The sequence below is a fragment of the Zea mays genome, chromosome 5, assembly GCF_902167145.1.
Source record: "Zea mays cultivar B73 chromosome 5, Zm-B73-REFERENCE-NAM-5.0, whole genome shotgun sequence".
Classification (NCBI taxonomy): domain Eukaryota; kingdom Viridiplantae; phylum Streptophyta; class Magnoliopsida; order Poales; family Poaceae; genus Zea; species Zea mays.
Window position 1 is genome coordinate 11,483,006 of NC_050100.1, and position 20,067 is coordinate 11,503,072.

A 20,067-nucleotide genomic window follows, 5' to 3' on the forward strand; every position below is an offset into this window, starting at 1 on the left:
GCAGCCCCTCTCCTCTCCACACGCCGCACGATTGAGCCTCCCCTGCATCCCGCGACCGTGCCTCCTCTGTTCCCTGCGAACGAGCCGCTCACGTCGCGCCTCGTTTTGTCGTTCCTCTCCCTAGCTCGGGCCGCATCTGGGCGCTCTCCACGGCCAGCGCAGCCGCACGTCCCCTTCCTGTGTGCGCCTCCTCAATTCTCCCCTACGCCCCTCCCCTACGCGCCCGTCTCCCTCCATAGTACGCACTAGCCGAGCCCCACCGCCACGCCTGCCTACGCTGGTGTCGCGGCAATGGGCGGCCTCCTCCCCGCGTTGTACGTGCGCCACGTGCACGCCCCCGTGTTGGCGCCGCCGTTCCCCATAGCCTCGCATAGTTCCAGCGGGCTGCGGTACCACGCGCCCCATGAGGCAATGTCGGTGTCGTCGGAAACGGGGACGCGGCGCCACTGACCGCGGGCATCATACTGCCCCTCCCCACGCCGCGTGCGACAGGAACTTCGACGCCCAAATGCTCGTCGTTGTTGTCTTTCCCCGTCCGGATTCGGCCTCCTCCCCTGCTCCGCTCAAGGAACCCAGCATGTGCCACCCCCGGCCACGATCGACCTCGCCGCACCTACCGGCGGGCCATTCGAGCCGCCGGTCACCCTTCAATCGCCTCGCAGGTCGTGGCCGGCCCTGCCCTCCTTGGAATGGCTGCTAGCGCGCCCGTGCTGGCTGCACACGGCTTCCCCACACCCACGACCCCCTCGGGATTCTTTCCTACTGCCAACGACCTCTCCTAGTCCGCGGTCGGCGCTGCCGCCGTGTCTGCTGCGCAGACGAACGAACCAGCCTCTTGTTCCCTTCTTGCACTGCCCCTTGCGCCTCGCACGGACGCGACGACCTCCCTCTATGCGCCAGTGGTGCTGTCCACGTCCATCCAACCGCCACTCCACCCGCAAGTGAGCCTCTCCTCCACTTCCGCAGCGAGGACAACTCCCCCTTCCATAGCTGCACAGTGTCAGCACCTCCGCCCTTTCCTGCAGTGCCTGCCACGACCCCTATGTCACTGCCGGCCACTCCTTTCCTCCGCCACCATGGGGGCGCGGGTGGCCTGCGACGCTGACCTCTCCCCTTCTGCGCCTATTCCCTTGACGCCCGTCCTTCGCCATGTCGCGGTCCACATGCCTCCCTACCATGTGCGGGTCTCCCTTCAAGACGATCAATTTCTCTAGGGCATGTTCGTTGCCTTTGATCGGGCCCTGAATCTGGTTCTCCATGAGTGTATCGAGCTCTACCACCCTTCGGCTACCGTCCACCCTCAAGAAGGCCGCCAAGCTACTGGTCGTTTGTCTTTCGCAGTGCCAAGATTGTCTCAATCACAATCGAGGTCTTGCCGTCTCCATTGCCCATGCTTGCCGTCAGCATGCTCGCCACTAGCGGCCCCAGCCCCTCCCGATGGCTTGGTGGGGGTGCCTCACTGGCTCTCTCCTCGTACCCCATGTCATTGTAGCCCAGTCCTACTCCCACCAACTGGGTTGCTGACTCCGACGCCTCGTACCACACCACTTCTGACCCCAGTACTGTTTTTTATCCCAACTCGCAGCCCCACCTTCCCTTCTTCCATTGTTGTCGGTAATGGGGACTTTGCCTGTCACCTCACTAGGCGACACAGGTCTTCCTGGTCCTTTATACCTCAACATCATCCTTGTTGCCCCAACGCCATACAAAACCTTCTCTCAATTCGTCGTTTCACCGCTGCCAACCACCGTTCCATGGAGTTTGATCACTGGGGCCTCACCATACGGGATCTTACCACTCGTGTTGTGGTTGCCCGATGTGACAGCTCCGCCCCCATCTATCCTATTCGGTTCTCGCCCCACCTCCCTCATCCCGTGTTGCCACACCATAGGCCCTCGTCGCTACTGCATCTACCTCCACTTTGCACCATCGCTTTGGCAACCCCGACCAGGACGTCCTCTCTAGACTCTCGCCCACGTCGGCCATTACCCTCCCTCGCGGCAACGCTGCCTCGCCTTGCCATGCTTGATAGCTTGGTCGCCACACTCGCTTACCCTTCACCTCTTCCATGTACTGCACAAGTTGTTCCTTTGATTTCGTCCATTGTGACCTTTGGACATCTTTGATACTGAGCATTTTCGGTTACCAGTACTATTTGGTCATCCTAAATGACTTCTCTCACTACCTGTTGACTTTTCTCCTCTGCCGTAAGTTTGACACCTTCCTCACCCCACGAGAGCCCCACCTCACCGTTGCCAAGCAGATTCTTCGCTGCCTCCTTGGCACCCTCAACTACGACGTTCTTCTTCGGTCCTCTCCGACTTCTGAGCTGGTTGTCTACACCGACGCTGATTGGGTCGACTGTCCCAATACACGCTGTCCATCTCTGGCTACGTTGTGATCCTAGGGGCTAACCTCTTCTCCTGGTCCTTGCAGCGACAGCCTGTCGTCTCCTGCTCCAGCGCTGAGGCCGAGTATCGCGTTGTGGCCAACGACATAGCCGAGACAATCTGGCTCCGTCAGCTGCTTCAGGAGCTCCACAGCCCCCTCGCGCGCGCCACCCTTGTCTACTGCGACAACGTCAACGCGGTCTACCTCTCCACCAACCTCGTGCAACACCAGCGCACGAAGCACGTGTAGATCGACCTCCACTTCGTCTGAGCGAGTCGCTGTCGGCGATGTCTGTGTCCCGACCGCTTCGCAGTTCGACGACATCTTCGCCAAGGGGCTCCCATCTACGGTGTTCTCGGAGTTTCGGTCCAGTCTCAACATCTGTAATGACTAGAGTTGCGACTGCAGGGAGTTAGACATGTGTGTGTGCTGTGTTACAACTATAATGGGTTTAGGCCCAACCCACATACTATTCCATCTATTAATATAGCAGCCCTACGCTAATTAGGGTTTTGGGGTTTCCAATAGAAACAATTATTGCAGCTTGGCTGATCACTTTTCACACCCATTAAAAATTAGCATTATTGTGCTGCAAGTTGTAATTGTGTTTTCTGAATCATGGCTTTGTCTTCATATGTAAAAATTTTGGTGTTCGTTTCTCTACTGCATATCATCTGAGCACTCACAACTGCTACCTGCAAGTGTCTATTACAAATTCAGATTGCACCCTTGTCATGTCTGTGCTGTTCTTGGGATAACTTTTGCATGATAGCTTTTATGCTGAAGTACCTTTAATGCAAATAGTAATACTTCTGGTATGGGTTTCTTGTTGAACATGTGACATATTGCTAAGCATTATTCTTGTAAGAAAACACAACAAGTTTAAGTTGTCCACCCTGACTTATTAGGCCGAGCGGACTGAGTATATATAGAGCAGAATACTGCCGTCAGGATTACAACATGACAGAGAGTCCAACTCGGGCACAACTACCTTAACCAACTCCTATTATAACTCTGCTATCTCTAGGACAGATCAAACTTGATTCTATCCTATCTTTAATCAGAGTTGGTTAAGGTCTTTCTCTATTATAGAACAACTGTGTGGACCCCTGATCTGATATGGTTGTAGCCTAATATACATTCTATTCTAACAACTAAGATGTCTAGCAAGTAGCAATACAACAATAACAGTTCCAATTTGGTTTCATCTCTATAAGAGCGGCTTTGTTTTTAAGCTGGCCCGCCAAGTCTGTGACAACTCACAAACCTCCTCTTTCACCTAGGCTTCGTACCAGCACTGTTGAAACAGCATAGGAGTGATCTGACTCTGCTGAAACGATGTAGGTGGATTTCTAGCAAGTAGCAATACCGTGGCACCAGTTTCACTGCCATTTGTCAGCTTGTTTTTCATGTATAAACATAATAGAAAATTCTCACAAATACTTCAGTGCACCCTGTTTCCTTTCATGCCAGGGCATACATTGCTATCTTGTTGATTGATTTAACAAGATTTCTACTTTAAACAGGTTCTTAGGAAGGCAGATATGATTCGGAAAAATGCTGTCGAGAGTATATTGGCTGAACGTGATATATTGATTACAGTCAGGAACCCTTTTGTGGTAAGTGAACATACAAATCTGCCCTGTTCTGAAACACAATATTTGGTTCTGAAATCCTCATGCTTTTGGAAGGTACGGTTTTTCTATTCGTTTACCTCACGGGACAATTTGTATCTGGTCATGGAGTACCTGAATGGAGGGGACCTTTACTCATTACTGAGGAATTTAGGGTGCCTGGATGAAGACGTTGTTCGTGTATATCTTGCAGAAGTTGTAAGTTTGTAGTATCCATTAATTTTCCATCTTTTTCATTCCCTTGGCTCATAATCAGTTTGTTCTGCAGGTACTAGCTTTGGAATATTTGCACTCTATGCACATAGTCCATAGGGATCTAAAGCCTGACAACTTGTTGATAGCCCATGATGGACATATTAAGGTTTAGAGACATGCACAATGCACATACTTATTAAACCTTCTCTCCTTGGTATATTTTGTTTGTTTGTTGTTAGATATAGCAAACTAAAGTTCATTCCACCTCATGCCTTGCAAAGGCAAGCTCTAACTTATGTTGTCTGCTGGTTGAATATTTTTTATGTATCCACAATTTTATAGTATTAGTTTGATGGATGGATCATTTTATGTACATTAGATTTTGGCCGCCATAAGGTGATTCTCTGTATCTCGGTCTATGTAAGGCGTGTAATTTCTTCTTATTATTAATATAATGATACACAGCTCTCCTACGTGTTTGAGAAAAAAAACAATTTGATATGTTCTGTTCAATCAAAATGCATAATGATAACAGTTATTGGCAGTTGTCAGAACAGCATGCACTAGATTTGTAATAGGAGAGAACATGTGACTATTGAGGTTAATTGTTTTTACTTTTTAGAGATCATGATGGATGTTCATAATGGTGCCTCTTTTTTTATTTTGAACTTCACATATGAATATAAGGTTATGCTTGTTCTTGGAGTTTTTTTCCCTTCAAGAAAAGCAGCACTTAGTTGTATTTCATGAAAAAACCAAGTACCGACTGTCTTTACTGTTCAAATTTTCATGTCACTAATTTAATAGTGTTTCCTTTTATACTTCAATGGACATGCAAATTCATTTTTGTTCTTAGTTTGACATGGTTACTTGTACTAGTGTGTTTTCTATGTGCTGCTTATTAATGTTCATTTATCCAGTTGACAGATTTTGGGTTGTCCAAGGTTGGTTTGATTAACAACACATATGATCTGTCTCGTCCTGTTGTTAGTGGGGCTTCACTGTATGGAGATGATGAGCCTCAGATGAATGAATTCGAGCAAATGGATCACCGAGCACGGAGACAAAATCGTTCTGCTGTTGGAACTCCTGATTATTTAGCACCAGAAATCCTTTTGGGGACAGGACATGGTAAATTCTGAGTAAACTCTGTTTTAGGATCACTAGACTTATTCATTTTATTACTCTTTGATACTAACTACTTTATTATTATGTATATACTCCTAGGTTGCAGTGCAGATTGGTGGTCCGTTGGTGTCATTCTATTTGAGCTCATTGTTGGCATACCTCCGTTCAATGCAGAACACCCCCAGGTATTGTCAGTGGCGGACGCAGGACTAAAATTAAGGAGATGCTAACAAAAATATAGCATATATGTAGCACATGAGTAGCAAGAAAACATTATGTAAAATATACCACTGAATTGCTACTTGCTAACCATGAGTAGTAATGTGAGTAGTAGGCAATATCATTCTATGTTTACTCATGGATTGAGAACGTTCGATTTGTTTCATGGCCATGCTTATTATTAACAGAGATATTTAGTTTACTTTTTCTGGCCATTCAGCTAAAAAAAGAATGAATTGTTATGTGGGGCACCTAGGACCACGGGTGCCTAGGGGGTGCGCTTGCCCCGGCTGCCTCCTTGCTAGGTCCGCCACTGGGTATTGTACATTATGTTAAGTGAATAATTGTTTGCAGATGAGGAAAGAAGAAGATGGGAAGTAGCTGGTGCAAAGGGTCTCGCTCATTTGGTTGCACCCTTGGTAGAGCCTTAGGAAGGATCGAGTAGTCTGTTTTTATCTCCTAACAGATCCCTTTTTGTATGCCTGTTCTGGCCTCCCGCCTCCGTCAGGAGGTTCTTTTGTTGTTTTGTTTTGTTTTTTGGGTCTTCTATAGACCTTTTCTTTATCTGCTTAATATATAATGGGTGTAGTTCTCCTGCGTGTTCGAGAAAAAAAAGTTTATCAATCTTCTTGTAACTTTTACATGGTCATAAATATTGACTTGCATGTATTGACTAGTTCAACCCAAAAGCTTAATATGATGGGGAGAGGTGGACAATTTACTTATATTCCAACACTCCCCACCCAAAAGCTTAAGCTCATGGGGAGAGATGGGCAATTCGAACTCGAGACCTCTAGATTTGATACCACATTGAGTCGTAAGCATCGACCAGTTCAATCAAAAAACTTAAGCTGATGAGGGGACATGGACAATTCACTTGTATTCCAACAATAAATCATAACATCAAATTATCAAAACAATTACAGTCAATCAGGACATATTAGATATTTTCTGGAAAGAAGTGTTCATTATCAATGTGTGTTGGTCATTGGAGCAAATATTCACCATTATACTATTAGACTTCTCTGTAGACCAATGACCTGAAAACTTGTTTAGCTTTAGCTTAACATCATTATTATTTTGTACTTGTTCCTGTAGACAATTTTTGACAATATTCTGAATTGCAAAATACCTTGGCCGCATGTCCCAGAAGAGATGAGTTTTGATGCACAAGATTTAATTGACAAGTAAGAAGTATTTCGAACCTTTTTTTCAGCACTCAATTGTTTGTGATATTGTATTTCATGTTATATCTCCTTGTGTTCAAATGTCTATTGGTAGATGATTGTGCTCGTTTGCAAGTATCTTAGTGCATACGTTTTAGGGCTAATTATGTAATATTTTTTTGCATGTTTGATTTGCATTTTTACCTCTTTTTGCAGTTACTCATTTTTCTTTTTGTTTGTGGCATTCCTTTTAACTTATTATAGCAATGCAGGCTTATAATTCCACGCAATACTACCAATGCTATTTGATCCATCATTCTTCATTAACTATTTAAACCTGCTTAAAATAGAGCATCAATATGTTTTTTCATATATTAGTTATCAAATTACCAATAAACTATTAGTCTATTACTCTATTAGTTGGAAGAAGAGGGGGAACCCTAGTACAAGATCCACACGAAAAACACACACCACAGACACAACAAAACAGCTAACCTGGATTGACCACATGGAGGATGGACAGGCCCTTCGCTCCAGCCAAACACCAGACGAAGACCTCATCCCTGGCAGGACAGAGGGCTATAGCTAGACTCAGGGAATCACCCTGGAAAACACACCTATATCTATGTTTCCAAAGCACCCAAGCACCAAGGATCACCCGGAAATTAAAGCCCTTTTGGTATAGGCCATCAAGCTGAAAACTCTGAAGCATCCACCATTCTTGAAACTTGAAAGGAATCATTATGTTGTGGAGCAAAGGAATCATTATCGATTGCTTTGAGCATCCATTTAGGGAGGTCCAAGGCTAGCATAGAGTACTCAAGGATGGAAGATAAAACCACTCTCACCATCACAAGACGGCCTGCTCAACTCATGACCGATGCTTTCTAGCCCGGCAATTTATTGGATACCTTATCGACAAGGGGCTGAGCTCGGCATTTGTCGGTTTCCGAATTGATAGGGCATCGCTTCGGGTGTGACAACCCTCGTCTCGCAAGCTTGTCAGGAGTCCAACAACGATCATGTTCGACTAACCACATGAAGAAACTGCACTTGTCCAGAACCCAACTCTTCCAAATTTTATCAGCTGGATCGAAGGAAGTGGAGCCAAAGAACAAAGCCTCATAAGCTGACTTAGTGGAGAACTCGCCAGAGGAGGATATCTGCCAAATGTGGGTATTAGGGACATCTAGCTGAAGGAAAACATCTAACCTCTCGAAAAGTTCCAAAAACTCCCTTGATATCAGATAGCCATTTATGATCCACAACGGCCTCGTTGACCAACCGTATGTTCGCTCTTCGTTTTGTAACCAAAGCAAAAACATGGAATCAAGCTCTTAATACTCCTCCCATGCAACCAGTTACCTGTCCAGAACAGAGTGTTAGAACCATTGTCAATTTGAGACACCACAACCACCGAAAAAAGATTCTTTACCATATTACATGCTTGGATTGGAAATTCAACCCAAGGCCTATGAGGTTCAGTCTACGTAACCAGAGCAACTTGAGCCTTAAGGCCCATCCAAGATTTTTAAAATCATGAGTACCCAAGTTGCCAACTCCTTTGGTCTAGTGACCTTTGGCCGAGCCAAAAGACAGTGTCCACCCTTGACATTCTTCTGCCCTTTCACAGAAAGCCCTTGCATAGCTTATCAATAGCTTTAGGGGGTGTTTGGTTTCTAAGGACTAATTTTTAGTCCCTCCATTTTATTCCATTTTATTTCCTAAATTGCCAAATACGGAACTAACTAAAATAGAGTTTTAGTTTCCGTATTTAGAAATTTAGGGATTAAAATGTAATAAAATGGAGGGACTAAAAATTAGTCCCTAGAAACTAAACACCCCCTTAATGAATCAATAGCTTTAATGACCCAACTTAGAAGGTCCAATGCCATATCCGGGTAAATAATCCTAGTTGTTAATACAAACTGAACATGAGTGGCACAGCCAGCCCTAGACATCAACTCTGCCTTCCAACCCGTCAGCATGCAACTGGGTTGTGTTCAATTTTCCCAAGGACACGGGAAGACCTAAATATTTGCACGGGAACTCCGAGATTTCACAAGGCGGGAGCCCCTGAATTACAATAAGATCGTCCTTATTACAATTTACACCTAATGGGCTAGACCCTACTTTTCTAGACATCGGTTTTCAGCCCCGACGCCTTGCCAAACAAAGACAGAATGTCCACTATCAAGTTGATGTCAGAATGAATCGGTGTAAGGAAAACCATGACACCATCTCCATTGATAGACATGTGATGCTACAAGTGCCTAGTAGAAAGGGGTTACAGAAGATCTTCAGAGGCTCGCTGAACCAACAATAGGAGAATATCCATGACAAGGATAAAAAAGCATGGGTGAAAGAGAATCACCCTGCCTTAGACCCCGCTGATGAATAATGAGATCAATCGGAGAGCCCTTCAACATGATCTTGGTAGAAGAGCAAGCGACCCACTAATCATGTCACACCAAGTAGCCCCAAAGCCAAGGTTCTTCAGAACTTCAAGAAGAAAAGCCCAAGAAACTTAGTCAAAAGCCTTTTCATTATCAAGCATAAAAAGAATTCTGGACCCGCTGCCCACGCGACTGGGCTCGTTGCCCCCTGTAGTCACGCTGCCAGCCATGGCCCTCGCGGCCTCTCTCCCCCGCCCGGATCCGTGACGCCGCCCGGATTAGCGCCGCTCCCAGGGCTAGCCGCCGTGACCCGGAACGCCGTCACCGGTCCAGATCCGCCACCGCCAGTCCTCATGTTGGCCACCCGCTCCGTTGCCTCTCTGGCCATGGGGGGCTCCTTCCCCTCGGTCGCTCACGCCCCTATGTGCCGTCCTCACCACCGCCGACCACCCCTTCCCCAGCGCCTCCCACTTCGAGCTTCTCCCGTCACCAGCGTCAAACTCCCTTGCCAAGTCCGGCACAAACCCTTGCCTGGACCTGCCCCGTCGCCCTCCCCTTCATCACCTTTGTTGGATCTGTCGCTATCGCGTTCTTCCCGCCCGGATTCACCGTTGCTGCGACCTTCCCGGCTAGATTCGTCGTCCCTTTGCCGGATCATCGTCTTCCCGGCTAGATCTGTTGCTGTCGTGGCCTTCCCGGCCGGATCCGCCGTTACCCCTTCTATTCTGCCGTGGGTGCGACCACCATGACCGGTGCAGACGTGTGCGTTGTCGCCGGCCTCCCTGGCGGGGCTCCTCGTCGTCCGGATGATCGAAGAAGCAAGAAGGTTGGCCTGCTGGTGCTCTTTGTTGTGTCACCCCGCCGATCGTTGACGCTCGAACGTCGACCCCTACCGAAGAATAGGCTATTGTCGCGTGTCTCCCGACCATGGCCACCTCGACTTCGACTACCTCGGCATCCAGGGGCTATCATCTTCTCAGAGTCCACACCGGTCTCTACTTCAGCCGCAACATTCGCACCCTCACGACACTACGACTGCGGGGGATAACAACCCGTCGGCTCCTACCTTCGGCTTCTACTCCAATCTCGGTGTCCCCGTTGCGACTGCGGGGGGATGATGTTAGACTGTGTGGGGGGGGGGGGGGGGGGGGCGACACCACTATTGGGTTGTCGGCCCGTTAGGGTTAGGGTTCTGTGTCTATATATGTAACCACCACCTTTATGCAATACAATAAATCAAGCACTTCACAATCCAACACTCATGAATCATGACCACTCTACCATAAGCTGCTGTGATGTTGGCAATAAAGTTTTTTTCTCTTTCAATATCTAGCGTTATCATGAAACAGACTGTTGGCCTCACAAACTTTAAGCCAGCCAATACACGACTTCATTCCGGCCATATTGCGCATAAAGGAAGCCAAGGCAAGACTATGCTTCTTCAACATGTTTTGGATCAATGTTATCGGTTAAATTCTGAGAATGAAAGCATCAAGCTGTTGTAGGATATGCTATCTCCCATTAGTTGTGTTCTGTTGTTTTAAATTACTCTAGGTTTTTCCTTGTAGGTATGGCCTTTCCCTTATATTTGTTCGGATTTTATATGTTAATGCAGGCATATGCTATCAATAATATAAATCTCAATTGCCGTGCTACTTATCTAGTTCATACTCAAGTTATAAAAATTATGGCATGTTAATTTCTGTTATGATTAAATAAAACTTACCTAGAGATCTTACAACAACTTTGTCCAGATTATTGACAGAAGATCCTCATCAACGACTAGGAGCAAATGGCGCCTCAGAGGTATTTTAAAGGCACTGCAAACCATATTTCTTGGTTATTCTATTTTTAAAAAACATTATGATATGGACATGATGAGGATCGTGTTTTATTTAGGTTAAACAACATCCATTTTTCAAAGACATTAGCTGGGATACCCTTGCTAGGCAGAAGGTGAGGAAGTGGCAAAAATTACGTAACTCTTCAAACTTATAGTGCATATTGTTTCTGTATGTATGCGAGTGATAACAGAAAACCATTTGCAGGCTGCCTTCGTTCCCTCCTCAGATAGTGCATTTGATACTAGCTACTTCACCAGTCGCTATTCTTGGAATCCATCAGATGGAAACATATATGAAGCATACGAGTTTGAGGATTCCAGTGATAATGGAAGCCTTAGTGGAAGCAGTAGTTGTGTGAGCAACCGCCAAGATGACATGGTATGAGTGATTTCCTTATTTATTTGCTGAGCAACAAATAAAAACTAACCTTGGAGAAAACAGTCAAAATAATTTTGTATTGTGCATAGTTGATGTAGCCTTTTTTAAGTTTCTTTGCTAACTGTTCCATATTATCTTGTACCAGGGGGAGGACAGCGATGGCCTCAATGAGTTTGAATCTAGTGCAAATGTCAATTATTCTTTCAGCAACTTCTCGTTCAAGGTACATATACTGGGTTATGATTTCATATCATGTATTTGACGGTAATTGAAGCTTGGCAATTTTACAAGATCAAATTATCATAGAGCGGTAGTCCGGTTTTACTTCATTCACTCAACTTTAGCCACTTCACTCTTCTCTTTGTTTTGCACAGCTTGCAGCGGTTGGATCACCGTCTAAAAGTTCAGAATGCTTGCTTGCACGCTTGCACCTAAGACCTGCTTGCACAATATTCGTTCCCTATTGCACAAGTAGTAAATATCAACATTTGCAATTGCAATGTTACTGTTGTACCTGTGAGCCAGATCTTGAATGCTACGAAGGCAGTATCCTTTCTTTTTAGTATGATGATATATGCAGCTCCTGCGTGTTTGAGACAAAAAAAATGTTGCCATCCATTGATAACTTCCCTAGAAGATTGTACCACAACATTCCTCTTCCTCTGACATCATCTTCGGTGCAGAATCTATCACAACTTGCTTCCATCAATTATGATATGCTCACCAAAGGATTGAAGGATGATCCACCGCCAAGAACTGAAACGTAGCAATCAATCTAAATTTGGACTCTCATCCGAGTAATCAAACAGTCTACAAGGTGTTCGCGGGATGTAGGTCTTGTACATGTAAGTAGGCATTTTCACTCTTATATCACCTCTTCTATTGGCACCTGGTTATCTCTAACAATGTTATAGTTGTTACTGTCACTTGTGCAGATCAAAGTGTGAGGCATGGTCTGTTCCAATTGAGGCTGTTCCTACATCTCGCGGAGCCGAGTACAGTTTTGTTGTTACCTTGTTTTCATGACCAATTGACATGCCATCATCAGTGAATCACCCTTGACCGAATTGGGCAGAGCGCTGTCTTTTTGTTCCCCTTTGCTTTTTTTTTAAAAAAAAAATCAGTCCATTATGAGCCTTGGGTTTGGGGAGATTGGCCCAGGTTACTGTATTCAGAATACAACCCCTGAAGATGTAGGTGGGTTTTAGGAAATTGTCATTCTAGAATTTATTCTGGACACATTTAGCTAACTGAACAAGCCCTAAGCTGGTAGCCCGCTGGATTTCCTGCGGCCAGAAATGTTCACAGCATTCTTGATGGCCATGGGATACAGCATTTTGCTAAATGTGTCCAGTGTCCCACAGAATCTGGGACATTATAAGAATAGGAACCGATTGAGGCTGGTGCTGTTTGTTTCAACAGAGAGTACGGGAACGGTAATGCAACTAGCAAACGGTGATAATTGTCAAAGGAATAAAAACGCTCTCTGTTTGGTTCAGCTTTGGGAGCGCAGCATCCAAATAGTTGCCGCTGAGACTGAAAGTTTGGCTACTGTATTTCAAAATATTGATGACTAGGATAAAATACTCTTTTTAGACCTTTTAGAGTAGGGATTTAGAATAGAATGAGCGTGGATAGTCTGAGTTTCCGGCTGCAACAGTGGTGCAACTGCTGTCGACAGATATTGATATTGTGGAGATAGCGTAACGGCTTGTCCAGTGTCACGTCGCCTGGAGAGTGCTATCCCCGCGAGAGGAGATTAGAGCTGCCCCTACAGGGCTTGTTCGGTTGTACCCCAATCCATATGGATTGAGGGGGATTGAGGGGGTTTTAATCCCTAGTAAGTCAAAATCCCTCCCAATCTGTATCAATCCCCTCCAATCCATATGGATTGAAAATAACCGAACAAGCCCACAGGGGGCACAGGTGGCCTCACCCCAGCGAGAGGGCTCCCGAGCGAGAGGGCTCCCGAGGGCGCAGCGTTGGACGTGAGGGTTGATTTGGTGACAAAGAGATCACGGGGGATTAGAGGGGATTGAGTAGGAAATGAACTAATTTTTCCCTTAATCCCCTCCAATCCTTCTGTGATCCCGGGTCACCAAATCAGGGTGTGGCCGGCCCTCCATTCCGTCGGGGGGAAGCGACGAGGGGGTACCATTGGAAGCCTTATGCTGGGTGGTAGGTCCTAGGGAGAGATTTTTTTTATATTTGGCACCAAATTCATATACTTCTTAAGATTTGCCACTTTAATATGAGTCAGAATTCTAGTTTACTTTTATACTAGTGGGCAACGATTAATGAAGCTCTAACAAAAGCAACTAGTGGTAGGTGGTAGATCAAGGAGTCAAAAGAGGAAGAATAACAATGCGTATGGAATATTACTACTTATCCTGTTCTAAATTATAAGATATTTTATTTTTTTAAAAAGAGTACAATATCTTAAATCTAATTAAACTTATATAATAAACAATAAAAGTTATTATACTAAATAAAGATTATTATGTTTTTGTTAATTAGTTTTCTAATCTATTTATTGATGTCATATATTTTTATAGTATTGGTCGAACTAGAAATACTTTAACCCTAAAAATTTAAAAATAATTTATAATTAAAACGGAGGGAGCATAAGAACATTCCATTCTTCAGGCACAGTTTTTGTTTACCATTGTTGTGAACTTCGTGTCATTGAAGCAATGATCTCTATTCTCTAGCTATCTAACGCTAGTTTTCCCCCATCTTTATTCGACAACATTTTATACCTTAAACTGATTGTAATTAAATTTTACCGTCCAGATTTTCGGTCATGGTTCATTAGACCGTCTGCAATATACTACATAAACACACTATCTATCCTATATCTAGATAGTAAATACTAAAAGAATGTTATACCAGACATTCTAAGTTTATTGGGTCAACAAATTTCTTCTCCCACTATTTACTTCTGATGGGCCAACAGGTGGCTACCTACTTTCTTCCGTCTAACTATTTTCTCCCCACACCGACTATTATAAAATTATTATAAAGTTGAAAAATAGACCAGCAATAGGTATAATCACAATTGACTCTAAAATCAATGTATCTTAAAAGTTAAAATATCTTTATAATTTAAAATGAGGATAGTACATAGTAAAAATAATTTATCTTGAAAAGTAAAAGGCAGCTTAATAGATAGAGTAAAGGAGTCGATTTTATCTATATAAAGCAAAACAATGGGTGGCTCTAAAGTGGAGTGACCCACGCTATGTGTCCTCTTCTGTGAGATAGTCACGTGGGCCACCACCACTTCTTCACGCCTTCTTCACTCGTTTACACCAACTCCAGCAACGCTCCCCATCCCACTCCGCATCCGCATTTTGCACGGTCTGAGGCACTATTGCGCTCTCCAGCAGGCTCCGCATCCCTCTCCGCAAAATAGACGCCGTATCCCTGCACTCCCCATTTCCACGCTTTCTCTCTCCTCTCCGTAGCTCTCTGCGTGCGCGCGCGTCTGCTGGCGGGCCCCAGGTGTCATAGACTGCATGCGGAGTGGGATGGGGAGTGTTGCTGGAAACGGAGACGGATACGGAGAGGAGAGAGAATCTGTTGGCCGCGCGTTTTAGGGATACGGAGAGGGAGTCTGCTGGAGTTGGTCTTAGAAATTAGAGTCAACGGACATTCCTACGGTTTGCCGTCGAGTGTTTTGCTAGCGTTTATTTCTCCACCGGTTTCCACGAGTGAAGAAATTAGAATCCCCTCTCTCCTTTGCATTGCATCCTACTACGTACCATTTTTAAAGTCGAGTGTTTGGCCGGGGGGGGCGTGTCAACAAGACAACAACCACGGTCGACAGCAGTCAGCAGGCGCCGCGCCAGCAGCAGCGCCGAACGGTGAGCCGAGCCGATCCGATTCGATCCACCCGTTGGAGCGGATCCAGATTTAGGGCCTGTTTGGTATGGCTCCAGAGCAAAACTCCAAGGAGGAGCTGGCCAGAGCATGCCAAACACCCTAACTCCAGAGTTGTAAACTCTATGGAGTTTTTGGAGCTGCAGTACAATTTTTTGGAGTACCTCTTTTGCTGCTCTGAAAACTCCAAAAAAGCAACCTAGTCATGGAGTTTTGAGTTATTTACCCGCCATTGCCACTGGTTATGAGAAACAATCTAAACTTTGGAGCAGAGCTGCTCTACCCAGAGTTTTAGAGTAGAGCTGCTCTGGGGTGGAGCAGAGCCATGCCAAACACACCCTTAGTAACTTTGCTTCAGTCTCCATCCTGCAACGGGTGACTCCAGCACTCCCAAGCAACAGCTTGTGGGCTGTTGTACAGGCAGTCCTGCTGTAGCCCAAACAACACTAAGAATTATAGCCGAGCAAAATTATACAGCAAACAAAATCACAGCCAAAACACTGTAGATTCCAGGTTCAAAGCAGAAATACATGCCTACTTAGCTATGCCACAAAAGACTATACTTGGGCCATTTCACTTATACAATTAGGCCACAAAAGACTATAGTTAGGCCATTTCACTTATACAATTAGGCCACAAAAGACTATAGTTAGCCCTACCCAAAATACTATGTAACCAACATGTCCAAACTAGAACAGATCGTGATCATTAAGAATACCACCATCATAACTTGGAGCTGCTATCAGCTGGGTAAAACTTCCCAAACTGTCAATAACATTGCATTCTTGAAGCTCCACAATTGCTCCTTCATTGCAATCACCATTCTGCACTTCTACTTGGGGTTGTACTCCGTCACTTTTTTTGTTTCTGGCAGTGGTAATTTAATTAAGTTAAGGAATGAATTGCAGTAACATATATTGGCTGCACACTATAAAGTTTCTAACGTACCTGTGCTCCTTTTTTTTGTTGGCTTACGCTTCCTCTTGTTGAATTTATCGAGCCAACTTTTATTTCTCCTTGAATTTTTGGATTTGACCTCCTTTTTCTTCAAATGTGCAGCACGAAGCAAGTCATCTCCTTGCTGAACATTTGGTTCAACATTTTCTTGGTCGTTGCATGGGTTGCTCATAGTAGAAGTAGATGCATTGAGTTTATCCTCTAGCTGTGTACCAAGGCAATCAAGTGCATTTTCTATCATCAAACAACATTCTGGAGAGTGAACAGCTTTATGTGCCAAATTGAGAAATTTATGAGACAAGTCCTTGTAGCGAAGTTGAGATTCCAGCATTGGATTTGCTACCACATTCCTTCCTTCCTTATCTTGTACACTCCCATTACGTGTTGCTTTAGTCCATCTCTTTAACACATAATGTGTTGGCAATATCTTGATATTCATCAAATCAAGAACTTTCAGACCATGTGCACACAATATTCCAGTCCTATTGAACATTCCACAACTACATGAAACTGTTTGGTTCAAAGGATCACTTATCACTATGCGCTCTTGCTCAAATTGTAAATCACCATGGAATCTCCCAATAGCAATAGCATATTTATCATCATCTAATAATCTACTACATGCAGCCATGGATCTTTCATATTCACTTTGGAAAGCTTCAAAAATAACTGGAGTGTACACTTCACTTGCTTGCAGCAACATAGGTGTGTGCATTTGCCTTCTTGGCATTTTTTTCTTGCCTCAAATTCATATTCCAATTCCGTAGCTCTTTTATCTGCCACTGTTCTCTCAAAATGCTTCAAAAAATGAATAATATCAAAATCTGATTTCAAATGATTCTTCAGTGCATTGTTGAAGCTCTCACTTAGTTGTGTACTTCGCCCATGATATGATTCTGTAAATACTTTGTAAATAGCCTTTCCCATTGCTGCATCTTGATCCGTATAGATAGTTCTAGGTTGTTTTCCATTATGTGCAGCTAATAAAGTCTGAAAAAGCCATATAAATGAGTCCTCTGTTTCATCAAATAGAAGTGCAGCACCAAATACAGTGGTTTCTCTAAACTGATTTAGCCCAAGAAAAACACCAAAAGGCCTATACTCTTTGTTGGTGCCAAAAGTAGTGTCAAATGTAACCACATCACCAAAGTGTGCATAGTCAAGAATCATCTTTGCATCAACCCAAAATATGTTGGTTATATGCTCCTCACAATCTAACTGCAAAGCATATTGGAATGATGGATTTTGAGCAATTTTGTCATGAAAATACTTCAACATACTTCCAGCCTGTCCATAAGCCAAATCCCTCTGCCGTTTGCTTTGCAAGTAATTTTTGCGATCACGGCAAGTGTAGCTAAGGTTAAGTGATCCACCAACTTGACGACTAGCCAACTCATGTGCAGCTTTTGGTCTAATTCCAGAATCATCCGCAGTCTCTATTTCAAAAGCTTGCAATTCTGAAATTTTTCTCTGCGATGCCATCAAGTGCCGAGTTTCTGGCAAGTGAAGAAGGTGATTGTGTTCAAGCATAACATCTGTGACTTCATAATTTCCTGCACCTCGATCCAATATAAGGCTCATTCGAGCTTTGCAATCAGTTCTTGTTTCAGCTCTAAAGCACTTTGGCACATGATTTGTTTGCCCTTTCCTTCGGAAGCCCTCATTGGAACAAACAAATCTGCATGAGGTCACCTTACGATCAAAGGTGCTTACATTTGTGTATCTTTTCCTCACATCAAAGCCTGTGCGACCACCATATGCCAACCAAAACTGCCAAGCCTCATCCGCACTTTTGAACCTTAAACCAACTTTAGGAGTCCCCTTGTTTAATTCTGCCATGGCCTTGTACACCACTCACAATTGCACAAATTTGTTCTCTGAGACACACATCAACTAGTTCTGTAACCCAAAAAAATTGACAAACCAGAAAATATAAAAATCTTGTACCTGGATATAGCCTGACATGAGAGAACTCTTCCAGGAGAGGCGCGGAGGGCGGCGCGGCTGGGCACCGGACGACGGGCGGCGCAGCCAGGCGGACGTCAGGCGGCGCGGCAGAGGAGCGGTGCTGAGGAAGACGACGCCGCACGGCAACAGTGAGGAAAACGGCGCGGAGCGGCAGCGAGGAGTCCGTCGCGGCGGATGCGCGAGCAGTACGGAGCAAGTTGGCGGGAACGCGACTAAATGCGACGCTGTTCCCGCGTCCTTCTCTTGTTGGCGTGGGGCAATGGGAAAAGCCAGAGTGCTAGCTTGGAAATCTCTATAGCCGTCAGATGGTAGCTGGAGGGTGCTGATTGAGGGAACGTTACGTTGTAAAGTTGCTCTGTAAAGTTACTCAATCTGCGTTCCGTTGGAGCGCGAGCGAGAGCGCCCGCGGGTCACGGTCACCCCCGGACCGGTACCACGCGCGGAGAGTTATTTGAGATTGTAATAATCTCGTCGCGCGGCTTCGCTACTTTATTACTCCGCAGCTGGACCTCGCCATTTTGGTATTCTGGAGCTCACAGCCTCGCCATATTGGCACAGTTAATGCCCCGCACTCTGTTAACGCCGGTTATGTTGCTTTTTCTGCAGGTTGTATTCTTCTTCGGACTAATCTACCCCCTGCCGGACTTCCCGTCTTCTTGCGCGAGAGAACTCTTGCCAACTCCCAGAAAACCGAGAACCGAGGGTGCGCCGCCGTCTGCCACCAGGGGTACTCGCCACCAGGTTATCCCCGCTCTCTCGCATTGTTCTGCCACCAGGGGGACTCGCCACCAGGTACGCCCCGCAACGGGTCGCGCTCTCGCATTGTTCGCTACCACCTGATGCCCGCGACGCCGCCTGCATCCAGCTGCCAGCGCTGCCGTCTGCCAGCAGCTGCCCGCGACGCCGCCTGCATCCAGCTGCCAGCGCTGTCGTCTACCAGCAGCTGCCCGCGACGCCGCCTGCATCCAGCTGCCCGCGCCTGCCAGCAGCTACCAGCGCTGTCGTCTGCCACACATTCCTTGCCTCCCCATGGTTTCTCCTATGGAAAGAGTGGATCTACATGTTAGGAGCTCGGATTTGTCGGATCCCCAAGATTTTTCTATTAGGGGATGAACATAGAATGGAGGTCTGATTCAAATATTCAACAGTATATTGTCCAGTTAATTTTTGATGCACCTGCGCCTAGTACTTGATAGCTGTCTTAATTGGATGTTTACAGGTTTTAGAAATTGATTGGGGTTCAATACAAATTGATGATAGATGGGAGGAAGAAGGAGAACAAGAGACTGCCTCTGAGTCAGTGATGTATGATCGGTTAGGATTGTTAGCTGAGGATGAACGTGAAACTACTGAAAGGCAAGAGACTGTCCGCCAAAGCGATGAATTTAATGATGAAACTGCTGAATTGCCCTGCACTGATTGCATACCACAAGAAAGGGTATTTGAGTGCAACAGATCAAATCCAATAATGAAGATTGGTAGTTTGTACAAGGACATGAAAGAATTCAGACTGGCTATCAGGCAATATGCGATTAATAACGAGTTTGAGTTAGGGATTGAGTCAAGCTCACCTTTCAGATATCGAGCTTATTGAGAGCACCTAAAGTGTAATATCCACTTTTGTAATCAGAGTATAAAGAAAATTATATTCCTGTATACATATGTGTGTCATCCAAGTTTATCATTTCATGAGCACATCACATATAACAAACAACTAAATGACAAAAGGCACTTAAATAAAATATACATCATGCTGAGATTTATTGTGTGTGTGCATTTGGTGACATAAATAAATCAACATTCAAATTGAGGATTTAATACCTACTTTGAATAAATAGAATAGAAGGAGAGAAATACTATAAAATACAAAATAAAACTTATAAAAAAAATCATATTGGCAAGTTCAAAT

The 20,067-nt window shown here is 45.0% G+C and overlaps 1 protein-coding gene across 4 annotated transcripts in view; it reads left to right on the forward strand.

The window, feature by feature from the left end:
* LOC103625948 (probable serine/threonine protein kinase IREH1) overlaps positions 1–12,849 on the forward strand; it is a 35,272-nt gene extending 22,423 nt beyond the window's left edge. For 2 of the 4 annotated variants that reach the window (XM_035958947.1, XM_020537891.3), the window contains exons 7-18: positions 3,918–4,010; positions 4,083–4,223; positions 4,294–4,386; positions 5,141–5,351; positions 5,448–5,533; positions 6,666–6,754; positions 10,884–10,935; positions 11,029–11,085; positions 11,178–11,351; positions 11,497–11,574; positions 12,035–12,196; positions 12,287–12,849. Coding sequence is in view for 3 of the 4 variants with exons in the window: in XM_020537891.3 (XP_020393480.1) it covers positions 3,918–4,010; positions 4,083–4,223; positions 4,294–4,386; positions 5,141–5,351; positions 5,448–5,533; positions 6,666–6,754; positions 10,884–10,935; positions 11,029–11,085; positions 11,178–11,351; positions 11,497–11,574; positions 12,035–12,118 (1,158 nt within the window). In the remaining variant the exon portion in view is untranslated. Of the gene's footprint in view, positions 1–3,917; positions 4,011–4,082; positions 4,224–4,293; positions 4,387–5,140; positions 5,352–5,447; positions 5,534–6,665; positions 6,755–10,462; positions 10,936–11,028; positions 11,086–11,177; positions 11,352–11,496; positions 11,575–11,725; positions 12,197–12,286 lie in introns of those variants that run through there. The other 2 variants (XM_020537890.3, XM_020537892.3) reach the window with 2 other exon arrangements.
* The last annotated feature ends 7,218 nt before the right edge of the window (positions 12,850–20,067 follow it).